Source organism: Microtus ochrogaster, unplaced genomic scaffold (assembly GCF_000317375.1).
Source record: "Microtus ochrogaster isolate Prairie Vole_2 unplaced genomic scaffold, MicOch1.0 UNK100, whole genome shotgun sequence".
Taxonomy (NCBI): Eukaryota; Metazoa; Chordata; class Mammalia; order Rodentia; family Cricetidae; genus Microtus; species Microtus ochrogaster.
The window spans coordinates 615696-635928 of NW_004949198.1; the positions used below are offsets into that span (position 1 = coordinate 615696).

General features: G+C 45.4%; 1 protein-coding gene across 3 annotated transcripts in view; it reads right to left on the reverse strand.

The window, feature by feature from the left end:
• The window catches only part of Syndig1 (synapse differentiation inducing 1), a 163558-nt gene that overhangs the window by 60232 nt on the left and 83093 nt on the right, over window positions 1-20233 (reverse strand). For all 3 annotated transcript variants that reach the window (XM_026778052.1, XM_013355172.2, XM_026778051.1), the window contains exon 3: window positions 2957-3094. In XM_026778052.1, coding sequence (XP_026633853.1) covers window positions 2957-3094 — 138 coding nt within the window. The remainder of the gene's footprint in view (window positions 1-2956; window positions 3095-20233) is intronic.

Here is a 20233-nt window from a genome sequence, read left to right on the forward strand (position 1 = left end):
CTGAGAGTTGCTTTGACAATAGGTAGGCCCAGGTGACTTGCCAGTGGATACACTAAGATAGGCTTAGTGGGAAAGGAAAAGAAACAACAACAAAAAACCAACCAATCAATCAAACAAAAACAACTGAAGTCACAGGTGGAATTCAAAGACTTCTTGGGAGCACTTCCACAGCCTTAGGGAGCCTGTCTTTAGAATAGTACTGTGCTTGGCTGTAGCTCCCTTGAGGATCCACAGCTGAGCACTCTGGGCCTTGAAAACATCTGCCAAGAACCTCCAGAGAGAGCAGTCACTGGGCTTCTCCCTCCAGGCCCCAGGATTAGAAGTCCCAGCTGGCCATGTGCAGGCCAGTGTGCCCAGGCCAGCTCTGATTCAATTTAGAGCTTGATTCTGAGGGTGTCTGTTCTAGTCCGTGCCAGGCACTCTCCTCCCGGCAGCTGCCTGCTCTCCTCAAAGGGCCTGGAGATTTCTTTCCTGTCTGCAGTTTGGGTTGCAGAGGCATAAACAGAGTGCACAGCAGCCTTTGGGCTGGGCGACAGCTCTGGGAAGTGGTTGAGTATAGAAGCCCCCATCTAGATAGGGCTTGGACACAGGCCCTGCAAAGGGGACTCCATCCAGACAGCTCTAATGGAAACAGCGGTTGCAGAGCCCTGGGTTCCACAGCAGGGAACTCATTCTCTGAGTGTAGGGCAAAGGGAAGCTGGGGAGGAGGGAGAGGAGCTGGGAGCACCTCTTCCTTCTTTAGCAGCACAGACCCACCCCTACCCACTGCAAATATTTTAGTCTTCCTTCCAAAAAAAAGAAAAAAAGAAAGTCACTAGAAGTTGGTACAGAAGGTATACTTTGTATTTCCTGCTGAACAGTAACAACCATCTTGACCACCAAAGGCATTAACCTCCTTGAATCTGAGGCTCGAGTCTAAAAGGTTCTTACCATGTAGAAAAGCAGCTTGATTTCTGAGACGAGACTCTGAATGCTGTAACACCTTTGGGACAAAGGTGCTGGCCACAACTCACCCAGCCTACAAGAGGCAGGGGCTTCACTGCACGATATGTGAAGAAGCAGCTTCTGGTGTGGACACACAGGGCACCATTCCTTGATCCACGCCATTTATCTAGGGTTCCAGTATTTGATACCCCAGCAAGAGGTGACACCTTCCCCAGTGAAACCTGAGGTAAAACACCAGCCCCATTTCAAAACTTGATGTCAAATCTCAGCTCTGGTTTTTCACGTGTTGTTGCCTATGCCCCTGAGTCCAGGAGGGCAGAAGAACCACATTCTTCTTATTCTAGGACGATGTGGATATGAAGTGCAGGATCCTGGGTCTAGATGCAATTGGTAGCATATTCAGTTCATGAGTTAGATCCACAATGGGCTTGCTGGGTGAGCGGCTGGCTCTTTTCACGGCATTGTCTTGGCCCCGCCCCTCTTTATTAGTAAGACTTATTGTCTAACCCAGATTTAGGGTGCTTCTTATATAGGCAGGAGCAGACTGCACTCACCAAGAATATCTCACAAAGTCTTTCTCAAACCCTCACATACCCTTTTGGGCAGTATGGGCAGTGCCTGTGGGAAGCCTTCGACGCCAGGCTCATCTGAGCCTGCCTCAACTCACAGCTGCCTGGGCCTGGGCTTCTGGCCTTCTGCACAAGTTTATACTGTTGATTACAGTCATGGGGTGTAACATTCATAGAGCACATTCACAAGAGACACCTAGACAGACCTTTCAGGCCAGGGCTGGCCCTTGAGCAAGCTCTCAGCATAACCTTAGGGGTCCAGGATCACCCACCTAGTGCTTATCATCCAGAACTGAGACCAAAGAACAGCACAAAACAGGAGCTGTGCCCTGCTCCACCCTCCTTGTCTGACTCCATATGCCTCCCACCCCACCCACATCCTGTCCAGTGTACCCTCCCTTCTGTCTTGAAGCAATTCTCTGTGTCTTGGTCTTTGCAAACAGCAGTGATCCCCAAGAGGCCCTCAACCCTTCCTCTTAGGATATTAGAAAATGGAGGCAGGCAGTTGGCCTCTGCTGGAGCCATGCTGGTGCCAAAAAGGGAGCTAGGCAGGGCTTCCCTCACCACACCAGGTCAAACTTCATCAACTCAGAAGCCAACAAGAAGTAACTGCTGGTTCAGGCAGGAAAGCCATGTTCAAACAAGGAAAAGGCTATTTCATGTAGGTCCACGAGTAGTTTGCAGCCTCAGCCTGGGAATCCTAGCAGCCAGTGGGAGTATCCTGGCCTCCCGCAGGGGTCATCTGCCACCAGGAGAACTTCCGGGAACACTAGGGCTTCTAGCACTCTGCGCTACCCTGGGCTGCCTTTCTCCCTGCTCTGGTTGGGACAATGATAGTAGGTGGTGGTGATGGTAGTTTCATGCTTTAATTAGTGCACGAGAATGCCTTTCCTTTATGAATAAGAATATAAAAGCTGTCTCTTTGATAGGAAAAACCTAGCAAATGCATTCCAGTGGGATGCTGTATAGTAAGATAAGCTGGGAATTGGTACCTTCGGGTGTCCTACACACCATGGATCCATGGGCTATTGGAGACTAGGCTCTGTTATATGAATATTTTACAACAATGAGCCTTTGCTGATGAAAACAAACTCTGTTCCCTCCTTTCTGGCTAGGTTCACTGTTTATAAAGGTATTTCTAACCTGGACCAGATGTTTCCCTACAAATGACACACCAAGTCTCATTTTAAGGTCAAGCCTCCAAAGGCCATCTGTCCTCTGATAGGTGGATGCCGGCTTCGGTCATCAGTTCTGTGTCTGAAGCCAGTATCACCTCTACAAGGACAAAGCTGACTGACCAGGAGGTAAGGCCACCTAACAACCCTGCTTGACGACACCCTTCATGGCAGACAACGGCCAGGCTTCCTTGGCTATCCTTGGTCATGGTGAGTTTGTGTGAACATCACCCTGTAGTGTGTATACCCAGCTACTAGAGGCCTTACCTCATGGGACAAGTAGAAGGCCGCGATGCCCAAAGGCCAGAAGCAGCAGAGCATAGAGAAGACGCTGAGCCCCAGGTGGTCCCGAGGGGGCATCATGAGGAAGTTGTCCTCACTCTCTGTGTCGCTGGAGTAGTCGCTCTGCAGAGACAAGGAGAAGGACGGGAGGGAGTTCAGTGAAGGAGTAACGGAACGCCACCTGGCTGGAGCAGGTCCTGCCTGGCTGCTGCTCCAGCTGCCCTTGCTGTTATTCTTGTTAGCATGATCACCAGCAAGTGTGAGCCTCGAACAAGCTGGGTAGTAGTGGGAAAACTGGCCAAGATCAGGAAAGCTAAAGGCCTTCCCAGTCCAAACCTTGTCCACAGCTACACAGTAGGCAAATGCTTCAGAAAAGAATTGTGATACAAGAGGTCCTCAGCTCACCATGGTTCAACTTAGAGCTTTGCTTTTGTTGTTGCTGTTTTGTTTTAGTTTATCATTGATTTCTTCAGGCATTAAACGAATTCTGACATAGAGGATTGCTTAGACTTATAGTGGGTTTACTGGGAAGCCAGTGAGGAAAATCATATTTCAGAGATCTTTGGGATCCTGGTGTGGGGTGATAGGGATAAAGATGGTGGCCTTGGGGACTTCCAGGAGACATGACCTACCTGTATCTTGCTTTTTGTGCTCAGCACATGGTGGGGCTAGTGTGGACAGAGGGAGGATGCTGCTTCTAGGTATGCTCAAGTTTCCTTTGATGCTGATCTGAGTCAGGATATAAGAGTTCTACCCAGATGTGCAGCCTCCCTCGTGCGGATGTGACAGCTGTTCTGGGAGCAGCTGCCTGTAAATGCAGCTGTCTCTTCCCTGTGATACAGTGGCACATGGGACTCTCACAGACGTGGTGAGAATTTCTGGGAATCTGATGTAGGTGGTTTGGTGGGTGGGCTGGGAATATCAGCGAGAATGATTCCAAGACTTTGGGATAACCACTGCCTAGCTACCTCGTGCATGCTTGCTTCCCAGATCTTGGATGGACACCCTTGGCTGGTTCCACTCCGGGAGGATTTTATCTCATCAAAGCACATGCCCTTTGTGCCGACTCATCAAAAAACCAGGCTGCCTCCTCCAACTGTTTATCTCACACAAAGATGAAGCCCTAGCTTGCTCCAGACACTCTTTCTAAAACTGGAAAAAAAAATAAAAAAAATAAAAAAATAAAAACGAAAAAGAACCAGAGCATCTCCTCTTCAAAGGGCTCATTATCATTCAGCTCCCGCCCCAGCCGGGAGGGAGAAGCTTGACAACGTACTATGGTGCATGACTGTGGGGTGATTCCACTCGACACCTGCCACACCAGGCTAGCCACCACCCACCCCACCCCCCAGCAGCATGGAGTCACTCATACACAGATGCAAAAATCCCCCAAATGAAAATGATGCTGTTCATAATTTAACACATAAAACTGTCGGAAGCCCCAGCCGCCAGGCAGACCACACAGCATTGCATTGAGAGGTCAGGGACTCTGAGTGAAAACTTGGTTTCTGTGTAGAGAAAACAAGCACAGGGTGTTGGGATCACTCACATAATAAACCAGGATTTCTTCGGGTGAAGAAGAAGCTGATGACCCACTGCCCACTGAGGGCTGGTTCTCCCCACCACACACAGGCAGACCTGAGGGGCAGGGGTCCCATGCTTCACTCCCCAGAGCAAAAGTCATCTCTAGAGGCTATAAGGCCAGCTCCCTATTATGGCCCTGTCCTGCTGGTCACTGTTGCTCTCTGCCCAGGTATGAGTTTTCTGCCTGGTACTGCATCCCTTCCATGTGTCTGGGATTGTACAGTGTCCCTTCTACGGAACTACATCTGTGGAATTTCACATCATTTTATTCCGTACACATCTCCCATATGGTCTTCAGAACAGTAAAGGAAAATGAAAATTACTATCATTATGGCTATCTGAGATGGAAATCAACACAGCCAGCAGGGATGCATAATTCATGCAAGATCCAGGGACTGCACTGCCCAGGCCTTGCATAGCATGGAATCACCTATCAGGATGAAGGAGGCGCTGTGCTCAGCCTGAATGTTGTCACACAGTGTCTCTTCACATACAGACCTGTCACCTTTAGCTCTATTTCCTGCTGAAGACTAGTGACGTAGAGAGGAGGTTTATGGCCACAGCTGCATGTTGACTGTCCTGCTGGAGGGCCATCTCTGCAGGAAGTGCCTGAAAGTTTGGCCTGTGACAAGTCCACCAGGGTCTAAAGAGCACTCTTGGAAGTCAAAGGTCATCCATCTTCTTTCTCCAGACCTTCACCTTCTTAAGCTACAGACCAAAGTTGCCCTGACCAGAACGGAGGTTTTGGCTCATGGGCAACAAATCTGTGCCTGTTTGTTTGGATTCTTAGTTTTCAGGTTTTGGCTTTTAGTTTACAAAGAGTTCTGTACTCCTGAGGTCATTGTGTCTCATAAGGACTCTAGAAATAATTGAACTTTTATTGCCATTTCTGTTTTATAATGGGCAAAGCAGTGGCCGGGAGAGGTTGACATTCTTGCCAATCACCCTGCTTAGCCAGCTCCGCACTGTTTATTGCAGGCTTCGTGCTATGCTTGAACTCATAGCCAGCTGCAGAGAAAACTGTTTTGTTTCACCTACGTCTAGATGCTCCTTCACTTTGGTCACCAGGGACTCTGATTATCTTGCTTCTTAATTAGTGTGTGCCAAGATGGTTGTGTAGGCATGGTAGTAGCCACAGAGATTCTGAAATTTTCCCATATAGACAGGATCAAATCTGCTCCTCCACAGCACCCCAAGCATGCTAGCACTGTAGGGGCTGGCTCTTCCGTCTCTGAAGAATCACATCACTCTCCCTGTGCTGTGGAGAAATGGGTTTCAGAACAATACATACTTTGCTGCTTCTTAATTGAACCACACACAGAAGTTACAGAGTTGTTCTTGCCTGACACCAAAATAATTAATCAGCTTGATTAAAATGGATTTTCAAAATTCAAGAAAAATTACAGAGACAATAAGAACATCCTGGCTTGTAATCCTTCCTTTGCTCCAGGATCCTGATGGGTTTAAGTGGTCATGGGCAGAGAGCCACTAAATGGGGAGAGGAGATACAGCTGGCCCAAGAGACGTGCAGATTCCTTTGCCAAGGAGATGCAATATGCACAGCCCATGCAGAGGAGACTCAGCTTGTAGGGCAGCTGTCTTTTAAATCTCTTTCCTAGGTCACTGTCTGGAACATCTGCAGCAGATGGGAACCACTCACAGAAGTTCAGGATTCATGAGATGTCTTCCTTGCGAGCTGCAGGAAGCAAGGCAGAGGCAAGTGGACTGCTGGTCCTGCAGCCTGTGCCCGCTGATTGGTTGCTCCCCTGAGTGACATATCTCCTCACTGGGCTGTGGGTTTCAAGTCTCATTTTATTTATTTGTTTTATTGTTAAATAGTCTCAAGGTCAGGCTTTGTTGTTGATCTTCCCCGAGTTCCACACCGACTGTAGCAATGCAAGCAAGTACTACTGATTGTTTCCAGGGAGCAAACTTTGATTTAGCTCTGTTACTTGAACCCCCTCCAGGTGTCACCACCAGTGTGGGGTCCTGGAGTCATCCTTCTTCCTCCACCCTGTCATCTGGGCAGGAAGGTCACCATTTGGTCCTAGGAGGCACTCTGGCTGGATTCATTATGCTAAGCCATCAGCTGCTAGCCACGCAGACCTATGCAAACCTCAATCACTTAGAATTAGATACAACCAAGAGCTGGCTCTGGGGACTCACTACACATTCTGTTACTCAGAAGCCACAGTGTTCAGTATCTATCTATCTATCTATCTATCTATCTATCTATCTATCTATCTATCTATCTATCTATCTATCTATCTATCTACACACTTCTCTCATGTACCTGCATCACCAGGGACTCCCTGACACTGGACAGACTGTCTCAACCTTCCTTGGCAGAATCTTCACCTACCCAGAAATTTTCAGCCATGTTGCTGTCTGCCAACTGACTTGGTCTGAGCTCCTGTGAGATCACAGGTGACACACATCCCTGGCACAGAGAGGACTCAGTGAACCTTTGCTGGATAGAGAACTCCCCTGAGGCCTTAGTCAACAGAAACATCAACTTCAGCTGAGAAATGACTCCACCAGAGTGGCCTGTAGGCAAATCTGCAGAGAATTTTCTTGATTAATGACGATGTGGGAAGGTTCCCATCACTGCCGGTGGTGTCACCTCTGGAAAGGTGGACTTGGGCTGTATAAAAACCAAGTCGACTGAGTCCTGGGGAAGAAGCTAGTAAGCAACTTTCTTCCATGGCCTCTCTTTCAGTTCCTACCATGAGGTCCTGCCTGATGGTCTGGAGTTTATGAAATAAAAGATGAAATAAACCCTTCCCTCTGGTTTTTGGTCATGGTGTTTTTTTGCATCAATAGAAACGAAGCTCAGATAAGGTCCACTTTTTTTTTTTTTTTTGTTGTTGTTTTTTTTTTTTTTCATCAATAGAAATGAAGCTCAGATAAGGTCCACGTTCCCTGCTTTACTCAAAATCGGGGACATTAAAATCCATGGCATCCTGTCTAGCCTTATTGTGTGGTACCTGCATGGTTCAGAGATCTGGGGGTCTCACAAACACAGGACACAAGGAAGGTCCATTTCAGGACATGAGTACAATCATCCTAAACAATACATAAACCATCTTGGGTGTATCTTAGGAGTATGTGTTTAGTTCCTCCTGTTTGGCCCTAGGTTCCCCACAGATTGAAAGTGTATCATGAGGTGGTAAGGCAGAAGCAAAGTAAACCTGCAGCAGGCTGAGGACGCAGCTCAGTCTAACATGAACCAGGTCCCATTGTCTTCTTTAAAGACACACCCACAACGGGCTTCCTGCTAGGTTCCACCATTACACAATACTGCCAGAATGGGAATCAAGCATTTAACACATGGTTTCTTTGGGAAATACTAAACATACACAACAAACATCAGGCTTTAGGAAGAAAATGAGACTTCAGTTTGATGATTCCCGACTTAGTGAAGGATCTACATGCAGAGGAATCAGCGCACGCAAAGGCCATGGGTCAGCGTGGGCTTAGGACTGTGGACAGTCAGAGGGTACATAGCATGAGGTGGATGGGGGAAAGCCTACATCTAGCCCATGCCACCAGCCAGCCACACCCTACTGCGTGAGCAAACTAGGCTAACCCTACATCAACTTGAGTCATAGGGAAATACTCAGAAGGTTGGTCTCGCAGCTACAGGCCAAGCTGTCAACGGTTGACACAGTTAGCAGATAGACCTGCATCATTCATACAGGCGATTCTTCATAGCATGTAGTGACCACATGAATATTTTCTAAGACAAGTGCCTATTTCGGATTTCAAACTCTAGTTTGTTATGTTTGGGGAACTTAGAGCTTAATCTGCCCTTTACTATTTTTAACTGGCTTTACAAGGAAAGTTGGAAAAATACCCCGTCATATAGGCAGGGACCCTGTTCCTCACCCTTCCTGAAAATGTTCCCTTTCTGAAAGCCAAGTCAAGAACAGAGAAAAGCTATAGGCAAGGCAAGTGACCAACCACTGTCACATTCTATATTAACCAGCCCCATTGTTCTTCCAGATGCTGCTTGTCCAATAAGGTTCTCTCGCCTTAAGCCTGAATTACAACATGGTCAATGTCTCTTAGTCTAGTCTGGTGATATCAGTCAACCTTGAACACACTTCCCTGTGACATTTCACTTCCTCTTCCTTGGTGAGGGACCTTAAGAGAACAGGCTCTGTTCTTGCACAGGCTGAAGCTTTCACTGCAGACCCCACCGCATCACCAAACTTGAACAAGCCCTGCCTGAAGGCTGGCTGAGCAGCTGTGTGGTTGGTGAGACTGTACAGGAATGGGGACAGGATGCTAGTCAGTGCGACCTTTAGGAAGCAAAGCTGTCAGGATATAACAACAACATGGATTTTAGTCTTTGGTCTCACAATCCCATTCCTAGGAATTGGTCTGGAAGATTACACAACAGAAACATAAGATGCAGGAACACACGAAGCTTCATTGCAATGTTACAAGTAGCTGCAAAATATTGGCAACAGCTAAACTTGAATGTTCATTCCATGAAGGGTGTTGTTGAATGACTCTTCCTAGACAGACATAAGCAAATGTTTACATGTCAGAAAGGCAAATGGCAGACCAAAGACCTGACTGTACCCAACTCTAGCTTGGTAAACCAATGGGCTCATTGGAGTAGTTACTAACAGGAGCATGGGGAGCACACAGGCAGCTGAATAAACCAAAAGCCCACTCTGAATGGATCATGACTCACAAGGCTGCACCTCTGGGGCTCCCTGTACAGTCTACAGACTGATCTGTTGGCTGGAGTGTCTCTCTCACCAGCAGTAGGTATTGCTTATATGACCTTGGCCAGAGGTATCGTGACTGTCTTTGCTTCCTGAGTCTTTTAAGTTCTGTGAGTAGCTCCTGAGTCATATGTTCCTCTATCCTCACTTCAGGAAGGAGTGTTCCAGTTTTGAAAGAAGAGCCACAGGACAGGTGGTAAAATGAACTGTGCTGTGGCCCTACAGGGGAACATAATGAAGCTTGTAAGAAAATGATAGATGAGACCAGAAGTGAATATTAATAAATACCATATCCGTAGAGAGATAGAAAAGCACACAAGCTTGTAACTCATGACACTTCCCTCGGTGACAGACTCCATATACAATGATGGTCACACAGAATACCATTCCAAGTGACATTGGAGCCATCTTAGTTTATGCCACTCCAATTTATGATGTTTGCACAATGAAATTTCCTAATAGTGTCTTTTATAAGATACATCTAGTTATCAAGTGTGTGAAAGAACATGTATGTTGCTGTGTACTACACACACCATATACAAGTCTATTCACAAATATCACAGGGATCACAAGTGCTGGGCATTTGTCAAAAGGTGCTAACATGAGCACCTCCCTGCAAATCACTCAGGGATTACCAAGCAACGTAGTCCTGTGCTCAGTGAGAAATTTGGCAGGCACCAAAGGAAGAAATCAGAGCTACCCAGACTGGTAAAAGGCAAGTAGATGCTATCATCATCCTGACTGGTCAGACTGGGAGATATGGTACCATTTGTGTAGCCATAAACAAAGGACATTGAGCCTATAGTTAGTGATCCTAGAGAAGCTAAATAAGGAGAACCCAAAGAAAAACATATAGGAATCCTCCTGAATGTTGACCTCCATCAGGCGATGAAAGGAGACAGAGACCCACGTTGGGGCACCGGACAGAAATCTCAAGGTCCAAGTCAGGAGCAGAAGGAGAGAGAGCGCGAGCAAGGAACTCAGGACCGCAAGGGGTGCACCCACACACGGAGACAATGGGGATGTTCTATTGGGAACTCACCAAGGCCAGCTGGCCTGGGTCTGAAAAGGCCTGGGATGAGGCTGGACTTGCTGAACATAGCGGACAATGGGGACTACTGAGAACTCAAGAACAATGGCAATGGGTCTCTGATCCTATTGCACGTAATGGCTTTGTGGGAGCCTAGGCAGCTTGGATGCTCACCTTACTAGAAATGGATGGAGGTGGGGGTTCCTTGGACTTCCCACAGGGCAGGGAACCCTGATTGCTCTTCGGGCTGAGGAGGGAGGAGGACTTGATTGGGGGAGGGGGAGGGAAATGGGAGGTGGTGGCGGGGAAGAGACAGAGATCTTTAATAAATAAATAAATTAAAAAAATAAAAAAAAGAATAATAAAAAAAGATTAATTATATAGAGTCAATCAGACACGCCTGAACTCACAGCTGGCCTTCAATGTAACTGACACATACTCTTAAAAAGTCAAGGTCATGACCAACAAGAACAGACAGCAGGACTCTTCCACACTAAAGAACATAGCAGTGCTATGACAATGTATGCAGTGTGGGAACTGGATCTGAATTTCTTTCCTTTGCTACACAAGCAATACAGGGATAAATGAAAGAAAGAAAGAAAGAAAGAAAGAAAGAAAGAAAGAAAGAAAGGAAGGAAGAAAGGAAGAAAGAAAGAAAGGAAGAAAGAAAGAAAAGGAATGCATTTCATAGATTAGGAAAGAGTATTGTAACTGTTAATTTCCTAATAATTATATTCTTAGAATATGTGTATGTGCACACACGCATGTGTGTATTTGCATGTGTGTAAATATATTTTTTTCTACTTATATTTAAGTGTAAATAAAGAAACATCACAACTACAGCTTACTTCCAAAGAGCACAGAAAATAGAACTTGTGCATTAGTATTGCAACTTTTTGTCTGCTATCACCTTAAACATAAAATGTCAAAAGTCTCCTCATAAATGTTCTATTTCAGTAGGAAAATTCCACTTTAAATTGAATTCTTTTCCTTTGGGGATTAAGCATTGCATACAATTTTTTCCTTCTTTTGATTGTGCTTTAATGGAAATGCTGATGTGGATGCTACTGGAAAAAAAATGAGAAAAAGAAGAAACTGAATTCCTTTTTATGACACATGAAAATGTATTTAGCATTGCAATCTGGTTCTCATCTTGTTTGTCCTTTTTGTGTTTCCACTGGGAAACTACTTCGTGGTATTTGGTACACACATCTGCCCTTAAGAACATAAGAAATCAAATGCTTCCAACAGATGAGCTTGAGCCGAGCAAACCAAAGAGGGGGCAGGCTTTGGGGTCAGGATGGCTTCTCAAAGGACACAGCAAATGAGCACCCAGTGCAGGGCCACCAAGCAAACAGCTGCTGGTGCATCTGGAAGAGAGCTCGTTGTTTAAGTCACAGGACTCTGGTTGAATTCTCAGGCTCTGTAGCCCAGCAGCTCCACTAGTGTGAACTGGAAGGAATTTGCCAGAAAACCAAGAATGTAATTGCAGGGTAAGGAGTACGGGTTGGGAGGTGCAGCAGCCAAGCAGCAAGCCAGCCCCTTCTAGAACTCAGGGCAAGCTTGGGGAAGCTGAAACTCATTTATCCACAGCTAGCATCTTCTCAGTAGTATTCTCTGTGCCCTTGCAATGGATAAAGATTATCCCAAATGCTCTGGGAAAGGAACACCACAGTGTCCCTCCAGCTGCAAGGCCATTTACCCAGCCCTGTCTTCTGCCCAGGTTGCCAGCCCCTTTATCTGGGATGAGGATCTCATTGCACTTGCTCCAAAGCAGGTGAGCAGCAGATCCCCACCTGAGCACTGTGATACCAGTTCACCATCTCCAAGTTCCAGGTACCGGCCAGCAGCACCAGCTCTAGAGAGTTCTAGAACTTGGTATCCACATATTTGCAACTAGGCAGGAAGCCAAACCTCAAAACATGGGAGCTGGAGGAGCCTGTCCTCCAGCAGACCCAGATGTGGTTCAGCCATCTTCTCTCTTGACCCCGTATCCCCAGCTAACCAAGGGTCCACACATAGCGTATGCAAGAAGCACAGGTGGGCACTTTCGTTCAGAGAATTATTTTCTAAGCCAACAGCTGCTTCTGTGAAAGCACCAATTACAGCAAATCTTTGTGTTCACCAAAATGGCTGTGTGTTCTGTGTAATTGGGTATCGGCCATTTTAAACAACTCTCTGACTCACATTTTTCTTAGGTGTTCTGAAACACTCTGAGATTTAAAGGAAAGCATTTATTTAAGGTGTCTATTTAGTTAGAATTTGAAGACTAAAGAATAATATTAGAATTCATTAGTAATTGCCATATTTACATACATTTGAGTGTGCATAAATTATTTAAAGTATATAGATTGTATGTACTTTGAAATAATACACAGAAATATACATACTTTGAAATAGTATATATTCACTTTGAAATATAACATGTATATATATATACACTTTGAAATAATTTTAGACACTCATACAAATTTTAAAAATAGAACAGAGTTCCTGTAGAAATGGCAAAGATAGAACAGAGTCCCCACATGCCCTGACTTATGCCTTACATAACCACAGTCCAACGATCAAAGCCAACACAGTGACATCGACTCAGTACCTGTGACTCAGTGCTAGCCTGATGGCAGCCACCTGCTCTCTAGTGTCCTCAGTGTCAGTGGTGACACTTCTGTGGATTCAGGTCCTCACGTGGGTTTATATAACTACCAGTAATCAAGAGATAGAAACTGTCCATCATTTCCAGGAGCCTGTGTCCTCTTCCTCTTCAGGTCACATTCATGCTCAGTCTCAGCTCTGGACCATCGTTGAACTATTGTCTGCTCTTAGGGCGATGATTTTGGGCAATGTCACACAAAGGGGATCACACAGCACATAATCTTGTGAGACAGGCCTTCTACAGTCAGTGTAACACTCCTAGGAGACATCCAGGTATCGCTTGTTCCCTCTTGCTGCATAATAATCCATGGGAAAGAAGTACCACAATGTGTCTATCCAGTCCTCCTCTGGAGACGTTTGACTGCTTCTGTTTTTACATTATTCAAAGTAAATATTACGAATAGATTTGTTCAGAAATTCACGAGGATGTATGATTGTATTTCCTCAAACATGCACATATAGAAGCCACTTAGACAGGGCTAGTTTAACTTCATAAGGAATAAACTGTTATTCTGCAGCGGGCTGTGAGCCTTGCAGAATTGAAGGCTCTCCCTCTCCATCCAAGACCCCACCAAGCTGTCGTCAGTGCAATGCTCTAACTCTTGCAAGGCACCCCCAGCCTATCATGGGCTTCATTGTGGCTGGTTATGGCTATGAGGTTGTAAGTCTCCTAATAAAGTTCTCGTCAACAGGGATTTCATGACACTTCCTGTCTTTGAGCCTGCAGTAATTTTCAGAGCTGTTTACTCTGCGTCCTCACCAGCATCCGGTGGTGCCAGGTTATGGGATTTTTGATGTTGTGGTCTGTCTTCCTTTCCTTCTGATTCTGGTCACTCTAATAGGTAAGTCATAATATCTACTTATGATTTTCTCTGTGCTTCCCAGATGGCTGATGCTGTTGGACATGTTTTGTGTGTACCCATTTGCCATCTATTTATGCTATTGGATTTTTCCCATTTTAGACTGAACTGTCTGGTTACTTACATTTGAGTTCAGAGAAATTTATACATACTGTGCTAAGATAGTTTAATTGTTAACTTGACACAATCGAGAATCACGTTGGAACAGTCTTAGTGAGGGGTTGTCTAGATAAAGTTGGCATATCTGCGGGAGTCTGTCTTGATTCTATTTTCTATTAACTGAAGTGTGAAGACCCAGCCCGCTGTGGGTGGCACCATTCCCTAGGCAGGGGATCTGATCTATGTAAGAATGAAGGAATCAAGCTGAGCCCAAGTACACATGCATTCACGGCTTTCTGTTCTCAGTTATGGATGTGACAAGATCATCTCCCTTAGGCTCAGGCCACTATGAATTTCCTGCTGTGAGGAACTGTGACCAGGAACTTGAGGTAAAATAAACCCTTTATTCCCTAAACTACTTTTGTAAGGGTATTTTTATCACAACTAGAAAAGAAACGAAGAAAGTGTCATCCAAAGTCTTTGTTGGGTACGTGATGTTTTCTTTCTTCTAGTATTCTCACTCACTCTGCAGCTTGGTTTTTACTTCAACTTGATGGTGGCTTTTGTGAAATTAAAATACATTAATCTGCATTGTACTTTTGGTACCATATCTAAAACTCTTCCATCTAATACTTAGGTAACAGATAGTTTCTATGCTTTCTTTTGCCAAAGTTTTATGATTACATGCCTTACATGTAAGCGAGATGACTTATATATTTTTAGAATAGAATTCCTATATATTTAGTTACTAAATTGCCTTATCTAAAAGAACAAATATGCCTACCTGTCTAAGCCTTAATGTGAAAGACACCACTAACGTCAGTGTATGATAGTTTTAAAACAGGTTAGAATGGGTTAGTTGACAAATGTCAAAAGAAAACTACCTGTGCTATGTTCTGCACCAACATCTATTCTGAGGCGATAAGACCCACTAATGGCTAAATGAATCCTAAAGCAAATCCTCCTGTGGCTGCTACTCAGATGCCACGATTGGCTTCATCATGTGTCTGCCCATCTGCTCACTTTTCTACCCAGCCTTCTCTTCTCATCTTTCTAGATGCTCGGTACTGTGAGTCATGGCCATTTCCCCGACTCTGCAGCACACACCCTTCACTGAGGTTCTGGATTTACTTGCCGGTTTTTTAAGTAGTTTAAAAATGATTTCAATAGAAAGCTGGGTCTTCTAGTTCTGATTCAACTCATCTGGATCAGCATGATCTTAAGATACAAAGCAAGGGGGGAGTGGCTTTAAAGTTTGATTTGCTCTTTCCTAGCTGTGAGACCCTTGGGTCCATAATCAACTTCCTTGGTCTGAGATGTTCTTGTGGCCAAGACACCATGATGCCTCGGGGCCGCAGAGATCTAATAACTGATTCTATATGTGAATTTAATATGCAGCTAGATAGGGTAGAAAAGCGGTGGTTGGAATGTCTACTTTGGTATCTGTCACTCTATGGGACATGATTGTCTTCCTTTCACATACAGCCTTATCCCTCTCTAGTGGAACACTCACAGCCAAGGCTGAAGGGTGGCAGTGGTCAGCTTGCAAAATTCCTGCACCCCGCACAGTGACCACTCTGGCTTTATTTTGTGCCTACATTGCTGTCAATAGCTTGGTTGTAATAGGAGGTGGGCACATCTCCCTGACAAAAGATGAGGCATTCCACAAATGGGTTAGCTGGCAGACAGAAGCTTTTCTGTGTCCCTCAAGTTTCTGGATTCCCACAGCTGGTTCTGGTTACCCCAGACAACTCCAGTCTGTCAGGCATTGCTGGTGGTGACTGGTGACCCCCCCCTGCAGGGAGCGATGTGAGCAGTGGGGACACAGCTATCTTCTAATCACATATTCATGCTGAAGTACAGCATCATCTTGAAGAGAATGGCAAGAAGTTCTGCTGCTGCTTTTCATCAGCCTTCACGAGCACAGCAAACACGGTGACTACCCTTAGCCTGTGACCTCTGGAAGCACATCCTGAGTACTTACAGGAATATAGGCATTTCTTCTTACACTTTTCATTTCTGTGAGAAAATACATGAGGTTTTATCCAGGCAGGAGGTTTTGGAGGATGCAAGTTCAAACAGTAGTTCTGGTGAGGGCTTCTGTCTACATAACACCATGGAGGATGGGCTCGTGGTAAGGAGGACTTCAATGGTGAAGTGGGAATCCAGAGATGGGTAGGGGATGGTCTTGTCCTTTTATGATAATCCTCTCTTGAGAATCAAACCAGGAACCAAGAGAGCCATTTAACACCTCTCATGTTAGTTAGCACTTGAACAATCAAGCTTTTGAAGCCTAAACTGTTGGGGCCACATCCAATCCATGTCAATCCTGTGATGGGACTTTGATCTATAGCTGTAGCACCCAAGGGGATTGTTGGGGCAACATGAGTCTCTTATTTGTTTGGTAGATGTGGTGTGTATGTGTTTGTGTTTGTGTGTGTGTGTGTGTGTGTGTGTGTGTGTGTGAAAATTCTCCTGGAAGTCCCCAACATCTTTAACTCAGGGTCTTATAACCCCAACTTCAGTCTTTCACCATGTAGACAGACCCTAAGTATGACAAAGGAATTATACTGTGAGGGACAATAGTCAGCCCCTAAAATGACAGCACCCTGTGATCTCCAAGCCTTAGAAGTCTAAGGGTTTCATAGTTCTCCTAGTCCATGCTAATGACAGATGGGCTAGATGTTACCAGCAAACAATTGCAACCAACAGATGGCTCAATGTACTAACCAAGAAAGAGCCATGTTGAGTTCCTTTTATGAACCCATTTATGGCTTCCTGGCCATTCCTTGAAGCAAAATTAGAGCACCTGCCTCTAGCAGCTGCCATAAACATCAACTATCTAAAATGGACGGGTCACCACAATTCTCCAAGCTCAGAGAAACATTGTGCAACAGATTTAAACACCCTGTTACAGCCAGTATCTCAGAACCAAAGCTTGGACTAAATTTTTCACACACAGAACCTGGAGGTGCTTACTATGCTCATACCAGATTCTGACCTAAGACGCACCATGAATTTCTAAGTCCTTGGGGCCAGATGCTTGCCTAGGATTCTGGTAGATCCCCTCCCTCCTAGTCTCCTTCTCTCTTCCTCTCCTTCACTTTCTCTCCACTTCACCCCTTTCTCCCTTCCTTTGGTATATAATAGTCAACTGCCTCATCCCGGACTCTGTACCTCCAGCCTTTCCGAAACAGCAATCTCTGTGCGATCCTCCGTGTTATAATCCACAGAGTAAAGCTTGACAGGGATCACCACACTCGAGGCGTTAAGATTCCCAATAGTGCAACGATTCTGAATGAACTCCACCGACTGCTCCCTTGATGCCTGTAATCCATTGGTTTCATGGCAGTGCTGCCTCCCCATACAGGCCCCGGCAGCTCTCACCTACGCAGCAGTGGGATTCCTAAGTACTTGTGGTCTAACACATGGTCCTGCTGTACCCCGACTCTCTGCTTCCAAGTGCACTTCAGGTGCAGTGTGAAAACCCGCTGCAGACCCCGGGGATGTTTTCCAATTAACACCAGCGACCCACAACGTGAACTTCGTGTCTTGAGCATGTGGTTTCTTAATGAGATGGTGGCCGCTTTTCCTCCCTCGGTTTCACATTTCCCTGGTGACTGGTTCATGAGAAACAATGTTATTTTTTCATTTTCTGTGAGAAAAGAGAGAAAGAAAAAAACCCCACCTTTCTTCGGAGATCTATAGGAAACTCCAGCTTCTAAACTATCCAGGCTCCCTGCTATTCCTTCATACTAGGCCTCCACTTGGGAGTGAAAACAGATCTCATTGAAGAGATCCCAGAAAAGATCTGCTCAGCATGCATTTCACAATGGGGGGGAGGTGTCTTTCTCCCATCCTTCTGTCCCCAAATGGTGTGTTTGTTTCTGAGGAAAACACTAGTCATGCAGCCTGCAAGTGCAAGACCCCTGAGCACGGAGGGTTTGGTCTTTATCTATAAGGACAGCTTCTGTCTCCAGCACCTAGTGATTCTAACAGGCAAAGCTACTAAAACAACACAAAACAAACTCTTACTATTTCAAAAGCCTAACTTTTAAAACTGCAGAGCACCAACCCTAAGTCTGTGTCATCCATCCCTGCCCAGCGTTCCCTTCGACACGTCCTGTGCTGCAGCTCAAGCTAGGCAGCATCCAATGCGTGCTTCTTTTATGTTGCCAGAAGATACTGTGATCTGAGCCACGAAAGGAGACTATCCACTAAAGCTACATGTGTGCTCAGCTTTGATTTAATGACAGATCTCATGGCATGTTATCAATAGTATGATTGGTATGGCCAGTAATATCAGAATCATAATATAAAATGTGTTTGTGTTTTTAGTTTCTTCTCTAGTTGTGATGAAACACCACAACACAAGTACTACGGGAAAGGAAAAGCATATTTCAGCTTACGGTTTCCGGTCACAGTTCATCAAAGCAGCAAATTCACAGGAGCTGGAGCTGGAGGGAGCTGCTCTTGGCATCCTTTTTAGCAGACATATACACGTGTAGCATGTGTGCCTGTGCACATATTCAAAGGTGTGTGGGTCCAGGCAATTGGAGGCTGGAAGTTGACACTGGGTATCTTCTCTCACAGAGGAGGCAGATTTTTTCTTACTTATCCTGGAGTGTGCCATTTTGGCTAGTCTGGCTAGCTATTTCACAAAAGGAATCACCTTCCTGCCTCCTGGGTGCTGGGATCATGGGTGGGCTGCCACACCCACTTGGCTTTTAAGTGGATTCTGGTCCTTCCGTTTGCAGTGTTTTTGCACCGCCCCCCCCCACACCTCTTTAGCCAACACGCTTCCAGACTCAATGACTTCTTTGAATGCAAAGAATGATCTTTTATCCTAGTCTCACAATTCCTGTCAGTATTTTGTCTTTCTGATCATTGAGGTGGGAAGACCCACCTATAATCTAGGCCACGCCTTCTGCTGGCAGCCTATAAGACATGGAAGAAAGAAGCTTTTCTATAATCTAGGCCACACCTTCTGCTGGCAGCCTATATAAGACATGGAAGAAAGAAGCTTTTACTGTTTGCCTGTTTGCTTTCATCTCGCTGGTGAGTCTACTCCTTCACTGCCATTAGAGGCTCCTTCTTTGGGATTCTGATGTACGCCGAAGACCAAATGAGAAATTCAGCCTCATGGACGGAAAAACTACTAGATTCTCAGACTTCATTTATAGGAAGTCATTGTTGGATTAGCTGGAGTACAACCTGTAACAACGTTTCTCCCTCTCTTTCTCTCTTTCCCTCCCTCTCTCTCTTTCTGTGTATTTCTCGATATATGTATATGTACACACACACACACTCACATACACAATTTGTTACTCTAGTAAACCCTGATAATGCACTAGGGACAGCATCAGCCACAGTGGGTTGGGGCCTCCTATATCAAATAGTAGTCAACACATTGCACCACACACATGCCCACAGGCCAACGAGGTCAACCTGACCTAAGCAGTTCTTCAATTAAAGTTCTCTTCCAAGTGACTCTAGTCTGTGTCAAGCTGACAACGGGAACTAAGCAGCACAATCTGTCCTAGATCTTTTTGAGTGTTGAGACAAGAAGACTTTAGTCACATTGGGGAAAAATATAAGCACATTTTCATTTAGAACGAGAATTCTTTTGGTATTTGTTCGAAACTGAGTATGAAAGAGGATCTGTCAGTTACGGGCTTTCCTTTTTCATTGTTATTCGAACTCCATTTGTTTCAATTTCCATGCTAAAAAGCACGCGGCTCAGAAAGGGCAGATTTCGTGACAGTAATGATCATCTTGCGGGGACAGGAGGCTCTGTTCTCTGGTGATGATTCTGTTTATTGGCTCCATAGCTATAACAGACCTTCAGCTACTCAGGAGACTGATAATGGCCCAGTAGTCACCATGAAGGCTGCTGACCATCACACTGCATATTCCAATTACAGCCTTTGCTGCCTCCAGCAAATTTGGCTGTTGCCTGTGCCTTTGCTTAGTGCTGGGTTGGGGGTACATTTCAGGGGAATATGAGTAATGACCCTGAATTTCTATGACAAGAGAATATACTATAGGGCAAGTCTGCCCTTCCCATCAAATGGCTTTGCTACAACCTCAGCACTTCTACTGACATGTATAAGATAAAAATATAGAAGATGGTGACACAGCGTGCAAAGGGGTGAGGGGGGTGCAGTAAAGCAACTGCCGACATGACCACTCCATTATTTGGAAAGGTTTTTATTGCGAATGAGAGAGAGAAAAATATCCAGAGGCATCTGTAAGAGACCAGAGAGAAAAGACAGCAGAGTGGACATGGCCAGGG